Source organism: Ranitomeya variabilis, chromosome 6 (assembly GCF_051348905.1).
Source record: "Ranitomeya variabilis isolate aRanVar5 chromosome 6, aRanVar5.hap1, whole genome shotgun sequence".
In the NCBI taxonomy this organism is placed as follows: domain Eukaryota; kingdom Metazoa; phylum Chordata; class Amphibia; order Anura; family Dendrobatidae; genus Ranitomeya; species Ranitomeya variabilis.
The window spans coordinates 504239616-504257328 of record NC_135237.1 but is presented as its reverse complement, the minus strand read 5'-3'; the positions used below and the strand labels follow the sequence as shown (position 1 = coordinate 504257328).

The 17713-nt window shown below is 40.9% G+C and overlaps 1 protein-coding gene across 3 annotated transcripts in view; it reads left to right on the top strand.

The window, feature by feature from the left end:
* The window catches only part of TRIQK (triple QxxK/R motif containing), a 167902-nt gene that overhangs the window by 72175 nt on the left and 78014 nt on the right, over positions 1–17713 (top strand). For 2 of the 3 annotated variants that reach the window (XM_077270844.1, XM_077270843.1), the window contains one exon: positions 8418–8486. In XM_077270844.1, coding sequence (XP_077126959.1) covers positions 8426–8486 — 61 coding nt within the window. In that variant the 5' untranslated portion in view covers positions 8418–8425. Of the gene's footprint in view, positions 1–2408; positions 2526–8417; positions 8487–17713 lie in introns of those variants that run through there. The other variant, XM_077270845.1, reaches the window with a different exon arrangement.

The following is a 17713-nucleotide window of genomic DNA, read 5'->3' as shown; positions in this document are numbered from 1 at the left end:
ATATTAAACATTTTAGCTATTTAACATGTTCTACTCCCGGGTGGTGAGCATTTTTATACATTGTCTACAATAATATGGCGCCAGAGATCGCGGTATGCGTGTGCGCTGACTCTGGAGCAATCTTATTGAAATATTGTACTGCAACGTCAACATATCAGTACGCATTCGCCAGCCATAGGGATAATGGTGATAGCCTGTGCACTGCTATGCAATAAAATGGTGCCGTCCTTAGGTAGGCGCACGCTCTGACTCTGGCACCACACTGCGCAAGTGCCCTTATCCCGGCTATGGACAGAAGGACCCATCCTTCGTTGTATATACAGATATACATCTTGTATTTAGCTCTTTTGTATGTGTGTGTGTGTGTATATGTATTGTATTATACTATACTAGCTGAAGAGCCCGGTGTTGCCCGGGCATAGTAACTAACTGTGGTTGGTTATAACAAATTATAAAGATTATATTGCACATAAAAACATTTCACATCATATGCTCAACATTACAGATTTGCAACACAAATTAACTAAACGATTGCCTAAGTATTGATGGTATTTTATTTTCAACTCGATCAAGAGCCTTTTGATAAACAAAATTTTTGATTTTTCCTTCCGGTGCAAACATGAACAGATTTTTGGCAGTGATGCTGTGTACCTAATCCTATCCTGTGTGATACTGTATCCGGAGCTGTGTATCTAATCCTATTCTGTGTGATACTGACTGCTGACCTGTGTATCCAATCCTATCCTGTGTGATACAGTCTACTGAGCCCTGTCTCTAATCCTATAAAGTGTGATAGTCTGCTGAGCCCTGTCTTTAATCCTATCCTGTGTGATACCGTCTGCTGAGCCGTGTATCTAATCCTATCTTGTGTGATACTGGTCACCCCCTGCAGTCTGTGTCAGAGGGTGGTCTGTGATGACACAGTAATCAATTATTTTATTTCCTGCTTTTACAGAAGGACAATAACACCATAGAAGTGATAAGAGTAATAGGCCTCACCGCAACTGTCTACAAGGAAAACTCTTGCGCATAGCAACCAGTCACAACTCATTTTCTTATAAACCGCTCTGGTGAAATGAAAGATGTTTAGTGATTGATATATAGAGAGATTTCTTATGCACTAATTCTTAGCATCATTTTGATTTTTTTTTTGTTTTATCCTGTATTTTATTTTTACTTTAAAATGTTGATTTTAATTTTTCAATTCATGCAAAAAGAAATTGTGCATTTTATACCCCACCCCCAATAGTAATGAGTTGTTATGAAAGAATAGACTTTGCATTGATATAAAAGTTACTTTACCCGATGGTTATGAAGCACAGTACATATGTTTGGTGATAATGAATTATCAGGAATGAGTGAATTTATTTGAGAAGAATTTAAATGTCATAGAATGTGAAATTTACATTCTCCAGAATAATTTTCACTTCCAATTTGCTCCGTGTGACTTCACTAAAATAGTGACTAGCTGGCGACCATTCTACTGAACTGTAAAAGGTGAAAAAAAAAATTACTACTCTCCTCACCTGTCACCCATCCTAAAGCAGCCCGCCATCCAGTTCTCCACTCCTTTTTTTTTTTTTTCCCCTCCTCTCTCTTTCATTTAGACAACTGTATACTTTAACTTTTTTTTTTTTTTTAAAGATCAGTCTTAATTTGCTTTATTTCATTTTCATATAAATTTAGGTCATTGTGAAAACCTGCACAAAAGTGTAACATTAAATATCCTACTGTATGAGGATGATAATTTATATCATATATGGAGTAAGACTGCATGTTACATGAATGGAAGGAATAAAACACCCTGCTACAAAGCAAAGGAAATGTTATTTATTCATGGCCTTTACTATTTTTACTGCTATTGCTATTATAATATATGTTTTTAAATACTGTTAATATATTATCAGTCACACACTTAGCGAGGTAATTCACGTAGATGGAATCTTTATTAGCATTGTGTTTTAAAAAGGCTGAGCAGAGCATAAAATGCAATAATAAGGTATAAATGAATAGATTGTGTGAACATTATATATATATATATATATATATATATATATATATATATATATATATATATATATATATATATATATAATTTATAATATATCCATATTAAAATGCCGGCATGTACATGAAGTATAAAGTGTGTAATCTATAGTGTATGTATGTGCGTGTATATCATATATACATGTACCATGTATATATAATATGATTGCCACAATGGCTATTGAAAAGCACCTTATAATTTTGGATTTGGTGTGCTGCCTCAACTTTTTGGGATAAATATTAAATAAATAAATATATATATTTATATGATTTTCACAAAAGTGTAAATATGTCAGTGTATATATCAGTTTCAAACATTTACACTTTTTAAATTTTAAAATCATATGTATGTTTCAGGGGATACAAGCCATTTCTCAATTTCTTGCGACTTTTGCCTACGATGTTTAATCCAGTATTGTAACTCCAACAGAAGGATTAATAAGTAATAAACATCATCTCTGCCTAATCCATCTTCTCATGTAAGTTTCAGTGACGAGCGTCGTCCTCGGTGAAGCGCACGTTCTTTCTGAGGTTAGGTGATGAGCCACATTCCCCAGGGATGGATATTGTGAAAACAATGTTGATTTTGTACATGCTAATCTAATCTCCATTTCTCCATCTATCATTGCACACTGGAAAGTGTCTGATCTTTTATGCAAATAGCCGGCTTATTAGGCATTGCGACTGTATGTGCTAACGTCTCGGTTGGAATCTTGTGGATTTTTTTTTCTTTTAGTTATCCAACCGTCAAAGCTGTAAAAATGAATAATGATTGCTACGTAGCTTTGAAGAACAAAGAGAAGTCACAGCATTTTATCGGTGTCAGATGCTTCAGATCCTGACAGCATGATGGTTACCGATGAACAAGGCTGCTGATTTTGGGTTAAGTAGCTAGTGTAACAGATATACATTTGAATAAAAAAAAATAATAAATACTGTCATCACCCACTTGGAAGCATTTTATTGGCAAGACTAAAATTATAGTCTTAAGATTCTTTCAGTAGCGACATTTTGTAATAAATGGTTATCAGGGAATGCCAGTGGCAGCTAATGGGATTATTCAGCAGGCAACATGAGCAATCGTCTGAGTCTCCGAAGAGCTACTCAAATCCTCCTCCTTTAACCTCACGCTGCACTGTTATAATTATGTTCACTTTGCCGCAATTTTATAAAACCATTAAATAAAGTTTCCTTAAAATATTTCATCTTAAAAAAATGTTTTGTTCTGTAAATGGGAGCATCAGTTTTTTATTTTCAGTTTATGTAAAATTGGTTAAGACTTACATTGCATCTTATTGTATTTAGAGCTGATATATTTCACAACTGCTTCATTATTGTGTAATCAATTCTACTTTTAATTTATTGCTTGCAGGGTCAATATTTTTAAGTAGGATTTAAAGGTTTTCTCCAGTGTATTCTCTCTGATACAGAGGATAAGTTAATTGCCACAATTTGTGACCCCAAAAAAACAAAATACCGACTGCCAGGTCAGTGGAAAAATAAAAAGTATAGCTCTTCATAGGAGAGGGGAAAAAACAATTGGGCAAAAAAAAAAAAAAAAACTAAAATTGTGGTCTTGACAGGGTTAAATGTAAAACCAATATAGAAAGATTAAAGAATTCCCCTGATTTATCAGTGATGTAACCCCTTCCCGACATTCGCTGTGTGTGTGTGTATGTATATGTATGTGTGTGTGTATATATATATATATATATATATATATATATATATATATATATATATATATATATATATATATATATACACATATACACACTGTATATACACCGTGTGCAGAATTATTAGGCAAGTTGTATTTTAGAGGATTATTTTTATTATTGACCAACAACTATGTTCTCAATCAACCCAAAGGACTCATAAATATCAAAGCTTAATATTTTTGGAAGTTGAAGTGGGTTTTTTTTTAGATTTGGCTATCTAAGGGTGAGTGTCCACGGTAAGTAAACGCTGCGTGATTGACGCTGCAGCGTCAAACATGCAGCGTCCAGATGTTCCAGCATAGTGGAGGGGATTTGTTGAAATCCCGTGTCCACTATGTGTGGAAACCCGCACGCGGCGGCCCTGCGACTCCGGACATGCTGCGCGTCTTTTCAGATCGCAGCATGTCCGTACACCTTGCGGGGACGCAGCGTCCCCGCAAGGCATATCACAGGGCCCTATGGCGAGGGGTGCGATGATCCCGGATGTGTACTGAACACATCCGGCACCATCGCGTCCCAGAAAGGGGGCGGGGCTTAGCGCCGAGCGGCGATACCGCCGGCCATCCTGAGCGTGGACACGCACCCTTAGGAGGATATCTGATTGTGCAGGTAACTATTACTGTCTTAATAAAAACCAAATATATCCCCATCTCACTTGTTTATTTTCACCATGTAAACCAATATAACTGCACAAAATTTTGAAATAAATATTTCTGACATGCAAAAACAAAACCCCAAAAATTAGTGCCCAATATAGCCACCTTTCTTTATGATGACACTCTGCAGCCTCCATCCATAGATTCTGTCAGTTGCTTGATCTGTTTACGATCACCATTGCGTCCAGCAGCCACCACAGCCTCCCAGACACTGTTCCGAGAGGTGTACTGTTTTCCCTCCCTGTAGATCTCACATTTTATGAGGGACCACAGGTTCTCTATGGGGTTCAGATCAGGTGAAAAAGGGGGCCATGTCATTATTTTTTCTTGTTTGAGGCCTTTACTGGCCAGCCACACTGTGGAGTAGTTGGAGGCATGTGATGGAGCATTGTCCTGCATGAAAATCATGTTTTTCTTGAACGATACCGACTTCTTCCTGTACCACTGCTTGAAGAAGTTGTCTTCCAGAAACTGGCAGTAGGTCTGGGAGTTGAACTTCACTGCATCCTCAACCCGAAAAGGTCCCACAAGTTCATCTTTGATGATACCAGCCCATACCAGTACCCCACCTCCACCTTGCTGGCGTCTGAGTCGGAGTGGAGCTTTACTGATCCAGCCTCTGGCCCATCCATCTGGCCCATCAAGGGTCACTCTCATTTCATCAGTCCATAAAACCTTTGAAAAGTCAGTCTTAAGATATTTCTTGGCCCAGTCTTGACGTTTTATCTTATGTTTCTTGTTCAAAGGTGGACGTTTTTCAGCCTTCCTTACCTTGGCCATGCCCCTGAGTATCGCACACCTTGTGCTTTTTGTTACTCCAGTAACGTTGCAGCTCTGAAATATGGCAAAACTGGTGGCAAATGGCATCTTGGCAGCTTCACGCTTGATTTTCCTCAATTCATGGGCAGTTATTTTACGCCTTTTTTGCCCAACACGCTTCTTGCGACCCTGTTGGCTATTTGCCATGAAACGCTTGATTGTTCGGTGATCACGCTTCAAAAGTTTGGCAATTTCAAGACTGCTGCGTTCCTCTGCAAGACATCTCACAATTTTGGACTTTTCGGAGCCCGTCAAATCTCTCTTCTGACCCATTTTGCCAAAGGAAAGGAAGTTGCCTAATAACTAAGCACACCTTATATAGGGTTTTGATGTCATTAGACAACACCCCTCCTCATTACAGAGATGCACATCACCTGATTTACTTAATTTGTAGTTGGCTCTCAAGCCTGAACAGCTTGGAGTAGGACAACATGTATAAAAAGTATCATGTGATCAAAATACAACCTGCCTAATAATTCTGCACACAGTGTATTTAGTGCATCACACACAAATTTTCTAACATAATGCAAGGATGTTTGAAAAATTATGCTGATGTAAATTAGACAAATTATAATATATAAGGTATATAAAGGTTGCAAAAAAACTCAGGTCAATCAAGGTCAACCTTTCGCTGCCAATTATAACATTATGGGTTATAGTTTAATTTGTGACAAAAATGTATATGTACTGAGGAAATCTCAAACCCTTTTTTTTAAATGCTGCTACAGTGTCGGCCATTACTAGCTCTTGTGGTCGAGCATTGACTGTGGGTCTGACTTCTCTAACTGTAAAGAACCCTTTCCTATTTAGCTGTCAGAATCGCCTACCCAGAATGAGTGCCCCCTGCTTCTTAGTAGGTCTTTGGAAGGAATAAGTCATGTGCTAGTCCTTCGTACTGACCACGCATGTATTTCTACATATACCGTATATACTCGAGTATAAGCCGAGATTTTCAGCCCAAATTTTGGGGCTGAAAGTGCCCCTCTCGGCTTATACTCGAGTCATGATCGGCGGTGGGGTCGGCGGGTGAGGGGGAGAGAGGACTGTCGCATACTCACCTAGTCCCGGCGCTCCTGGCGCTCCCCCTGCCTGTCCCACGGTCTTCGGTGCCGCAGCTCGTCCCCTGTTCAGCGGTCACGTGGGACCGCTCATTAAAGTTATGAATATGGACTCCACTCCCATAGGGGTGGAGCCGCATATTCATTCATCTAATCAGCAGTAACTGTGACCGCTGACAGAGGAATAGGCTGCGGCACCCGGAGACCATCTGTCCTGGATAAGGAGCCAGGAACGCCGGGAGCAGGTAAGTATGTCATAGTTACCTGTCCACGTTCCACCCTCCGGGCGCCGCTCCGTCTTCCCGTCCTCTTGCTCTGACTGTTCAGGTCAGAGGGCGCGATGACGTACTAGTGTGCGCGCCGCCCTCTGCCTGAACAGTCAGTGCGGAGAGACGCCGAGACGGGACGCTGAGGAGCTGCGGGCAGCAAGAGAGGTGAGTATGTAATTTTTTTTTTTTATTGCAGCAGCATTATATACTGCACAGATTTATATGGAGCATCTATGGGGCCATAGTGAACGGTGCAGAGCATTATATATGGCACAGATTTATATGGAGCATCTATGGGGCCATAATGAACGGTGCAGAGCATTATATATGGCACAGCTTTATGTGGAGCATCTATGGGACCATAATGAACGGTGCAGAGCATTATATGTGGCACAGCTTTATGTGGAGCATCTATGGGACCATAATGAACGATGCAGAGCATTATATGTGGCACAGCTTTATGTGGAGCATCTATGGGGCTATAATGAACAGTGTGGAGCATCTATTTTTACTTTTGAAATTCACCGGTAGCTGCTGCATTTTCCACCCTAGGCTTATACTCGAGTCAATAAGTTTTCCCAGTTTTTTATGGCAAAATTAGGGGGGTCGGCTTATACTCGGGTCGGCTTATACTCGAGTATATACGGTAAATGAAATCCCCCACTGAGGCGTTTTTTTTTTTTTTTGTTTTTTTTTAAAGCTAAACAAGCCTAACTTTCCAAACTCTCATCATATGAGAGGCCTTCCATCCCTTGTAATAATCTAGTTGCTCGTCATTGAACTGGTTCTAAGTTCTGAATATCATTTTTAAATTGTGAAGCCCAAAACTGGATCCTATTTTGGCCTCACACGTGATTTATAAAGGGGTAATAATACATTGAAATCATAGGATTTTATCTCTCTTTAGGCATCCTATTATCTGGTCTGCTTTTGCAGCTGCTGCTCATCTGAGAGCATCATGATTTGGCATAGAGACCCTTATTCCAATGATGTATCACCTAGTTTACTGGGTCCAGCCATTCTGACAGTGTTTAGATTTATCAATGCATCAGAGGTGAGAGCTGCCTCAGCCCACACCAAGCTCTGTATTTATAATAGCTATAGACAGTGAGCTGCTTATCATAGAAGGGGTGGAGTAGTACTACCAGGCACTCTTCCATAGTCCAGATAATGATGATCACAAAGTGATAAAACCTTTGGTGTAAGTAAACAAAACCACACAGCCGGATATGTGGCACATCGTTGAATTCTGTGATTTAACCCCTACTTCATGGTGTCTTCAGATTACATAGCAGCAACCTTCAGAATAGATTCCCTTTAAGTTAAATCTGACGTGAACAAAACACATTCTCTCAATTTCTTGATCATGTGGAAGTATTCCAGAGTTCTTACCAAATAAGATGACACATTAAAAAATGGGGCTTTTTCACTAAGGCCAAATCTGGCTCACTAAGAGGTTAAAGGTATTGAGGAATTAATTTACAAAATTTAATTTTACTTACTTTTTTTGTTTCTATTCCTAAAGAACCCCTTTTATGAAGAGCAGTGAAGATGGCAGATGTGTTGCATGCAATAACATCAGTGTTTTCTGTCCTCCATAATAGTTATCAATGTGTACATATAACAAGCAAGTATTGTATCTGGAAATGACTGTTACTAATCCTTCCATCTCAAAACTGTCAAATAATTTTGCACTCCTAAATTCATTCTTGCCTTAAAAAAAAAAAGCTATTGTAGTCGTAATTGATTAGAACATTAGACACAACCTGTGGACAGGTTGTAGAAGCAGATGCCACTGTCTGGTTATGCTTTATATTCATTCAATATACTTTTCCCTTTTTGTTACAGTGGGAAAAATGGGCCGAAAAGACGCTTCAGCAACAAAAGTGCCGGTTGATCAATATCGTAAGCAAATCGGTAAGCCCTTTTATTGTAGGAATGTTAATGTAGAGTTGACACGACCCCTTTAAGGGCTTTAATAATTTATATAGAAACATTTATAAAAGTAAAAAAGGGAAAAATAAAGTCATTGTTAATTTCCTTTAGAAAGCCTTGCCATTCAACCATGTTTTTTTAATCAAGGGGCAAAAATTGACAGGCCCTCATAAAAAAAAAAAAGAATTGCCCCCAGGCATATGTGTATATGGAGGCAATTAGCATCCCTATAGAAATTCGGCAGTATTTTACCATATTGTTAAAGATTGCCGTTTTCTGAACTCTGCTCATCAGACGTGTTTATTGTTCCATACATGAAAGAGGCCTGTGAAAAGTTCACATCCAGGAAAACAAATAGATTATGCAGTCAATTTTTTTGTGACCTGCAGTCTTGCCTAAACCTTCAAACAATTCTCTTAAGACCAAGGAAAAATAAGAGATTTATTTCTGCTCTCTTCAAAGAATTTCTAACTAAACAGAATCTGTCTTAAAGGAAAAAAAAAATGCCTGACGACTCTGGGAATGTTATTTGGAGGATGGATCCCTATAGGAATTGATATAGCTAATATCTCTGCACTTCTCTCTTGGCTTTAATATGTTAAAGGGAACCTGTCACCAGGTTTTTCCCATTAAAAGTAGGGCCAGCACCTATACGCCCTCATATACAGCATTCTAGAATACTGTGTATATGACCCCAATATGCTCTGCAGAACACTGCAAATAACTTTTATTATTTTCCAGTCCGATGGGTGTTATTGGTCTTGATTCGGCACCTCCTCTTTTCTTGCTTCGTGTGGATGACGCTTTCTACTTCATCCACAGAGCTCTCTGTATCACGCTCCTGCACAGGTGCACACCTCTCTGCCCTGCCGTTGGCAGAGCAAAGTATTGTAGTGCGCCCGCGCTCTGTCTTTTCACAATGCATTCGCATTAGTGTTTTGTTGTGCCCCCAGCAGGGCAGAGAAGTGCAGCTGCGCAGATGTGCGATGCCCAAGCCACAGTATAGATTACATAGAAAGTGTCAGCCACACGACGCAAGAGAGATCAGGACCAGTGACGCCCATTGGACCGGACTGCGGCGTACGTGAGTATAATAAAAAGCAATTTTTTTTATTTGTATGGAGAGCACATTGGGGACATATAGACAGTATTCTAGACTGCTGTCACATAGGGCGTACAGGTGCTGGCCCTACTTAGTTTGGGGAAAAAACTGATGACCTGTTCCTTTTACCATTTAACATATTTTTTTCTTGCAATTTTATTGAACTTTCACACAAAATATATAATTAGTTAGAGGGTCAACCAGTAGCCACAGTTTGGCAATTCAGTTGCTTTTTTTTAATTATTTTTCTTTTTTAGCTTGATGTGCCAGACATTTTTACAAATAGGACAAACGGAAGCAGCCGTATTGGTCACTTATTTTCAGAGTAATGGTAGTTTGTAACTTCAGAATCTAAACTACTTACTGTTTAACATATTGACCAAGAAATGAGCTTGAAAACAAGAGTGACCACCAAATTTCATGGTAAAAGTGGTGGGAGAATTGATGGACTTCGGTCCAGCTGACAGTTTTATCTGTGACTGTTGGTCCTTAGCTTGGCAACTCTTTTCTCTTACCTCCCGGCATTCCCGACTCTTCTTTTGATTAGCCAGCAGGCATGATGCCAATATGGCAGCATGAAGTGCACATGCTACTGTGTCACTCCAGTTCATCTAATCAAACGAAGAACTGGGATGGCCAGGAGATAGGAGGTTCGCTGGGGTCTCATCCATCGGTCACAGATTACTGATATGGCTGATGGGCCAGAGTCTTGCGAATTGATTCTCTCCTCTCTATGAATTGCTTAAATTAATTTACGAAGAGACAATATGATCTGATCTTTGGTTGAAAATTTTAAATCCAGTAGCCCTGGGGAGGGACGTGACTGACCATCCAAACGTATTCACGAAAAAGAAAATGTCAAAGTCCCTGTCAAAAACCTTTTTATGCTTGACCATGTTTATTAACTAGGGAAGAGAGTAGGCTTTCTTCTACTGCAGCCATAATTGTATATTTTTAACGTAACAGAAGAGGGTTTTTCAGATTTTGTCATCCTACTTTGAGAGCATCCACATGCCGCTGACACATTTTACATTTTGGTAAATAGAATTAGACTTTAAAAATAAATTAAATAAAAAATCTGACTTTCAGGGCATGATCTCGGAAAGTTTCTAAGGAAAGTTGTTTGTGTCTGCATTTGAACATGTACTTAAGATCAGCTCAGCTTGCACGGACATTGCCTGAATCAACAGAATTTACGAAACCCATTCATGGATAAAGGCCAGCAATTTCAAGATCATCCCATAAGATTTAGGCCCTGATTAATCAAAGCTTTTACACCAAAAAAATGGCTTAAAAATTCAGAAAAGTTGCACAATTTTGGTGCAACTCTGTTGCAGCAAAATTTTTCGAATTTGCCTTTTTCACACAAGTTTCACTCAAGTTCGTCAAAATATGTGGAACTGTGGCATGATGCCATAGCTCATCTATATCATGACAAGCTGTGGTGTTCTGTATTCCAGACATCTCCTTTCAGTCCCTGACTGGAGTAAGATTTCTGACATAGCGCACGGAGGCACACGTCACTCATCAAATGGTTCAGATAGAGGCGGGCACTTCATGAATAAGCATCTGACTTAACCACGCCCTCTCAAAAAGAATTGATGAATTGGGGTCTTAATTTTATTCCATCATGGATAAAAAAAAATAAAAATGTATAGGAGCCTGTGAATCGGCCTGCATATTTTGGCAAGTTACACCTTATTCGTTGTGTGCACAAGTCTTAATGAAGACAGCGCTGGAATAAGGTGCACCGTATTCATTAAGAGACGTATGGCTCTTAATAAATTGTGCGCATCTTACAACTGACACGTTCTTCTGCCTGTTCCTCTCTTCAGGGACTGGAGTACATTTCTGGTGTACTTTACTCATCAATTTAGATGAATTTGCCAAGCTGTCCTCACCACACTCCATCCAATCCCCATGCTACATCCACATTGGCAAGCTGATTGGTACTGGTGTAAAAACGCCAAAAGTTGCAAATTTTATTAAACAACTTTTGGTTTGCACAAAAATTATTTGACATTTCAAGGTGTATTTTATGCAAAAATTCTGGCATAATACACATTGATGAATCGGGTCCTATGTCTTTTGCGAATCCTTATATATTATTTCTAAACACTCTTTTTCGGTGATTACTTTGTATCTATGTTCATACTGCACCCACTCACGCAAATGATACACCATTTGAAAGGTAAACTTGCCCCCTTCAGCAAGAAAATTGCCAAACAAACCACACGTCCATGATGTGATCACAAAATACAGTTTAAACATTAACTTTCAAAAACCTGCAGTAAGGAAAAATGACCTGCAAGTGGCACCACACTACCCCAAAGCACACTACCACAAAGCTGCTTACAGACATTACAAACAAATCCTAACATTTGCCTTGGAGGGCTTTCCAGCTTGCCGAACTCCTTGCCCAGCCTATTTCGGGCACATTGGAGGATTGCACACTTCACTGCAGGTGGGTCACATATGCAAACACATTTGTAAACATGCACTGCCTATTCTTTTGCACACTTGCTCCTTGTATAGTACACACAAATGGTACACCATTTCAAAGGTCAAATTACCTGCAGGTGGCATTTGCCTTGGCATCTTTCCAGCTAGCCGAAGTGCTTGCCCAGCCTATTTCAGGCAAATTCGAGGATTGCACACTTCACTGCAGGTGAGTCACATATGCAAACACATTTGTCAACATGCACTGCTTTTTCGATGATTACTTCGCTCCACACACACAAATAATACACCATTTGAAAGGTAAACTTGCCCCCTTAAGCAAGAAAAGACACAAGCAAACCACACATTCATCATTTGATCAATAAATACAGTTTAAACATTCATTTTCAGAAACCTGCAGAAAAAACAACAACCTGCAGGTGGCACCACAACCTCAAGACATTTTTTTAGCCTCAACTTATCAAAACCAATTTATTGTATTACCAATCTACATCTATAAATACCTCTCTGTGTTCATCATCTCATTAAATACATTAACATTTGACCAGCTTCCTTTTCCTGAAATTGCCTGCACCCCCAACAACCAATGTGCGAAAATTTCGCACGGGCCAACTAGTATCTCTTAATTTCTGGACTATTTCTGTGTTTGTGATTTCAGTGGGTTTGGGATGTTTGTTCGACTGCAATAGAAACCAATGTAAAATGACCAAAAAATACCCTACTTTTGGTCAATCAGCTAGCTGTATTTCTGTACTTTAGTACTTAATGCTGATGAAATCTTCTTACTAGGTTAATGTTTAGCCCACAATGAATGAAGCAATCAGATGGCAATGTTGGGCAGGCAGCTAATCCCTACAAGCTGGCAAGAACTGTAAGAGCCAAAATTCACAGTAGAAAAGGTTTCAAACAAAACCTGCTAATCCATTAGGAGAAATGAATCATTATGATCCCCTATGTGCCAGTTTTTAGCCATATAAAGTCACAATGTTTGTCAGAAGTGACATTTGCACCAAATTATTCGACTTCCATTTTGGAATTGACTCTAGAACTTTACTAAAAAGTGTGTGGGGCTTTGGGAAAGAGGCTTGCATATATTGTAGCTGAAATCTGCACCACTTACCGGTATGTTATTTTCTGATCTATTGATCGACCAAACTCTGTGCTTTTTACTACATTTGGGACACCTTACTTTAGCAGACTATGGGGTCAAGACTTGCGTATAACTTCCTCTTCATAAACTCCTCAAATGTTTTAAATGAAGGCAATAAAATGACAAATGTTTCCAGATATATGTGATGTGGATGAAGAGGCGTTCTCATCTCTAGCCCGAAGTATGGCCATTGTGGTTTGGAAACTCCTGACTTCAATGCTTGTAATTTCCTCTTGTGTACAGCACTTCAGAACATGTAGGTGCTGTAAAAATATCTTAAAAAAAAAAAAAGTGTTATGGCTGGAATTCATCAGATAGAGATGACTGAAGCAGTTGTAAGATAATCAAAGAGGCCATTCAACCATGTAAATAACAGGCTGGATCAATTCTTTTCATATTGGGCTGCCAAACTGCAAACAAATGTCAAAGCGGCCTTGGATATTGGTGGTGAATCTCTGACTCATGATATTCCTCTTTTTCAGTCTTGTGAAATCATCAGCACTGATAACACTGGACATCCTGGTGCAGCATTGAAATAAATTATTTGTAGCAGATATTCATTATTACACAACCCTTTTTGGGTGCCTTCAAAATGCTTAAAGGTTGTCCAAGCTAACAATGAAGTTAATATTAAAGGGGTTTTCCCATGAAAAAGTTCATGTTAATCAATATATCTTGGAATAATGATAATTTCCACAATTAGATGTATTTTTTTAAAACCATGTTCCTGTGCCGAGATAATCTTACAGTACATATGTGCCCTTGCTGTGTACTGTGTAATGTCTGTCTGACCATACAAAAACATGGTCTGCTCATACCACATCTGCTGGCCAGGGAGGGAAATGCTTTACCTCACAAAGAATCAGCTGCAATTGCATGTTATCCTGTCTGTATTTTCTCTTTTGCATCCTCCCTGGCCAGGAGATGTGGTATGATCAGACCATGTTCCTGTATGGGTCAGACGCAGCCATTACACAGTACACAGCAGGGGCACATTTATAAGATTATCTCAGCACAGGGACATTATTTTAAATAATCAAATTATGGAAATTATTATTATTCCAAGATATAGTGATTAAAACTTTAAAATTCACTTTGTTAGTAGGAAAACCCCATTTAAGTCCTAACTATTTTTAATAAAAATACCTTACCACTTTTACTATGTACTTCAATTAAAGTTTCCCTACCCTTCCCTTTTTACTCTACTCTAATTTCTATTTTTTAAAGGGAACCTGTCATGTCATCTTTGCATATTAAACTGCCCCCAAAGTGTAGTTAGTGATGCAATGTGCAGCACTAATCTGTTTTCCCCCCCAAAAAAAGTCCCAGTATATATCTTATATAAAAAAAAATTTATCCTTAGATGATTGCCTCACATACCTTCTGTTTCAGTCATAGGGGTGGCGCTTTGTAACGGTTCAGTCATGGTCAGTCAGGGTCATATTGTAATTAATTATTCACGCCCAAAGCATTGTGATTGCCATGACTGGCCCTACGTCACTGAAACCACCTAGCAAATCGCGTACGTGCGCACTGCCCATCCGCTCCCCGAGCTTGCGCCCTGACTCTGGGTGTACAACCCCAGCTTATTATGTGGACATGCTCCTGACCTGAGTCAGTGGCTATATGACATGCTGTGACTCACGGCTGATAAGTTTATATGTAACTAGCTATTGAACCCGTTCTACGCCCGGGTGGCGAGCATTTATATTGGTATATGGTCTCCATCCTGGTATGTGCTGCTCCCATCTTGCTCTCCCATCCTGTCATGTGCTGCTCCATCCTGCGCCCCCATCCTGTCATGTGGTGCTCCATCCTGCATCCCCATCCTGTCATGTGCTCCCATCCTGCGCCCCCATCCTATTATGTGCTGCTCCATCCTGCGTCTCCATCCTGTCATGTGCTCCCATCCTGCGCCCCCATCCTATTATGTGCTGCTCCATCCTGCGTCTCCATCCTGTCATGTGCTCCGATCCTGCGCCCCCATCCTGTGATATGCTGCTCCATCCTACACCCCCATCCTGTCATGTGTGTGCGCCCCCATTCTGTCATGTGCTGCTCCCATCCTGTGCCCCCATCCTGTCATGTGCTGCTCCCATTCTGTCATGTGCTCCCATCCTGCACCCCCATTCTGTCATGTGCTGCTGCCATCGTGCGCAATCATTCTGTCATGTGCTGCTCCCATCCTGCGCCCCCATTCTGTCATGTGGTGCTCCCATCCTGCGCCCCCATTCTGTCATGTGCTGCTCCCATCCTGTGCCCCCATTCTGTTGTAATGTGCTGCACCCATTCTGCCTGCGGGCGGCTGTGCCGAGTGCGGGCGTGAGTGCGTGGCGGTGCTGAGTGTGGGCGGCTGTGCTGGGCGCCGAGTGCTGGGGGCCTGAGCAGGCTGGGACACCGGCGCGCTGTGGGGGTCAGGTGCCGGAGTCGCCGCTAGCTCAGGCCCCCGGCACTTGCTATATTTACCTGTCACCCGTTCCACTGCTGCGCGCCTCTGTCTTCCGGGGTCCTCTGCCTGTGACTGTTCAGTCAGAGGGCGACGCGCATTAAGTGCGTCATCGCGCCCTCTGAACTGAACGTCGCAGGTGGAGGATGGAGCAGCGCGCAGCAGTGGAACGGGACAGGTAAATATACTCACCCTCCGCCTCCTGGCTCGTCCCTGCTTCTCCGTTGGAGATCGCGTTGTGCGTTCAGCGCTTATGCATACCGCGATCTCCTGGGAGCGTCACTCTGTGGAGTCCAGACTGCGCCGGCGCTTGCGCAGTCTATAAAGGCTTCGGACAGAGTGACGCTCCCAGCGTTATATTAGATAACGGACATTTTTTTTGTTTTTTTGTTACGTAGTTGCAGCTTCTATATCTTGTCTTTTGTATAGAGCTCACGTTGGCATTATTACAACATACTTTTTTTTTTTAAATTGAGTTTATTAAAATAAAATCTGTTCCATTTTTTTTACCCGGTCACCTTTGCCTTGTCTCTGGTAGCTCAATACTACGTTCAGCTATCTTCATATCGTCAGTGCCCTAGAATGGCGTGTCCAGGCACATACTTGACCAGCTTCTCCATCTGGTCACAATCTTATGACTATGGACGAACAGGTGCCATGATCTGGTAGTGGGTGGGAGGGGTCCCAGCTATTTATCACCCAACCAATAAAAAAAATGATTAATTTTTGTAGACCAGAATACCCCTTTTAACCATTCAGTCTATGACTATTTTTTGAAGGTGGTGACTTCTCGACAACATACAGTACAGACTAAAAGTTTGGACACACCTTCTCATTTAAAGATTTTTCTGTATTTTCATGACTATGAAAATTGTATATTCACACTGAAGGAATCAAAACTATGAAATAACACATGTGGAATTATATACTTAACAAAACAGCGTGAAACAACTGAGATTATGTCTTATATTCTAGGTTCTTCAAAGTAGCCACCTTTTGCTTTGATGACTGCTTTGCACACTCTTGGCATTCTCTTGATGAGCTTCAAGAGGTAGTCACCGGGAATGGTCTTCCAACAATCTTAAAGGAGTTCCCAAAGATGCTTAGCACTTGTTGGCCCTTTTGCCTTCACTCTGCGGTCCAGCTCACCCCAAACCATCTCGATTGGGTTCAGGTTTGGTGACTCTGGAGGCCAGGTCATCTGCCGTAGCACCCCATCACTCTCCTTCTTGGTCAAATAGCCCTTACACAGCCTGGAGGTGTGTTTGGGGTCATTGTCCTGTTGAAAAATGAATGATGGTCCAACTAAACGCAAACCCGATGGAATAGCATGCCGCTGCAAGATGCTGTGGTAGCCATGCTGGTTCAGTATGCCTTCAATTTTGAATAAATCCCCAACAGTGTCACCAGCAAAGCACCCCCAAACATCACACCTCCTCCTCCATGCTTCACGGTGGGAACCAGACATGGTGAGTCCATCCGTTCACTTTTTCTGCGTCGCACAAAGACACGGTGGTTGGAACCAAAGATCTCAAATTTGGACTCATCAGGCCAAAGCACAGATTTCCACTGGTCTAATGTCCATTCCTTGTGTTCTTTAGCCCAAACAAGTCTCTTCTGCTTATTGCCTGTCCTTAGCAGTGGTTTCCTAGCAGCTATTTTACCATGAAGGCCTGCTGCACAAAGTCTCCTCTTAACAGTTGTTATAGAAACGTGTCTGTTGCTAGAACTCTGTGTGGCATTGACCTGGCCTCTAATCTGAGCTGCTGTTAACCTGCGATTTCTGAGGCTGGTGACTCGGATAAACTTATCCTCAGAAGCAGAGGTGACTCTTGGTCTTCCTTTCCTGGGGCGGTCCTCATGTGAGCCAGTTTCTTTGTAGTGCTTGATGGTTTTTGCCACTGCACTTGGGGACACTTTCAAAGTTTTCCCAATTTTTCGGACTGACTGACCTTCATTTCTTAAGGTAATGATGGACACTCATTTTTCTGTACTTAGCTTCTTTTTTCTTGCATAATACAAATTCTAACAGTCTATTAAGTAGGACTATC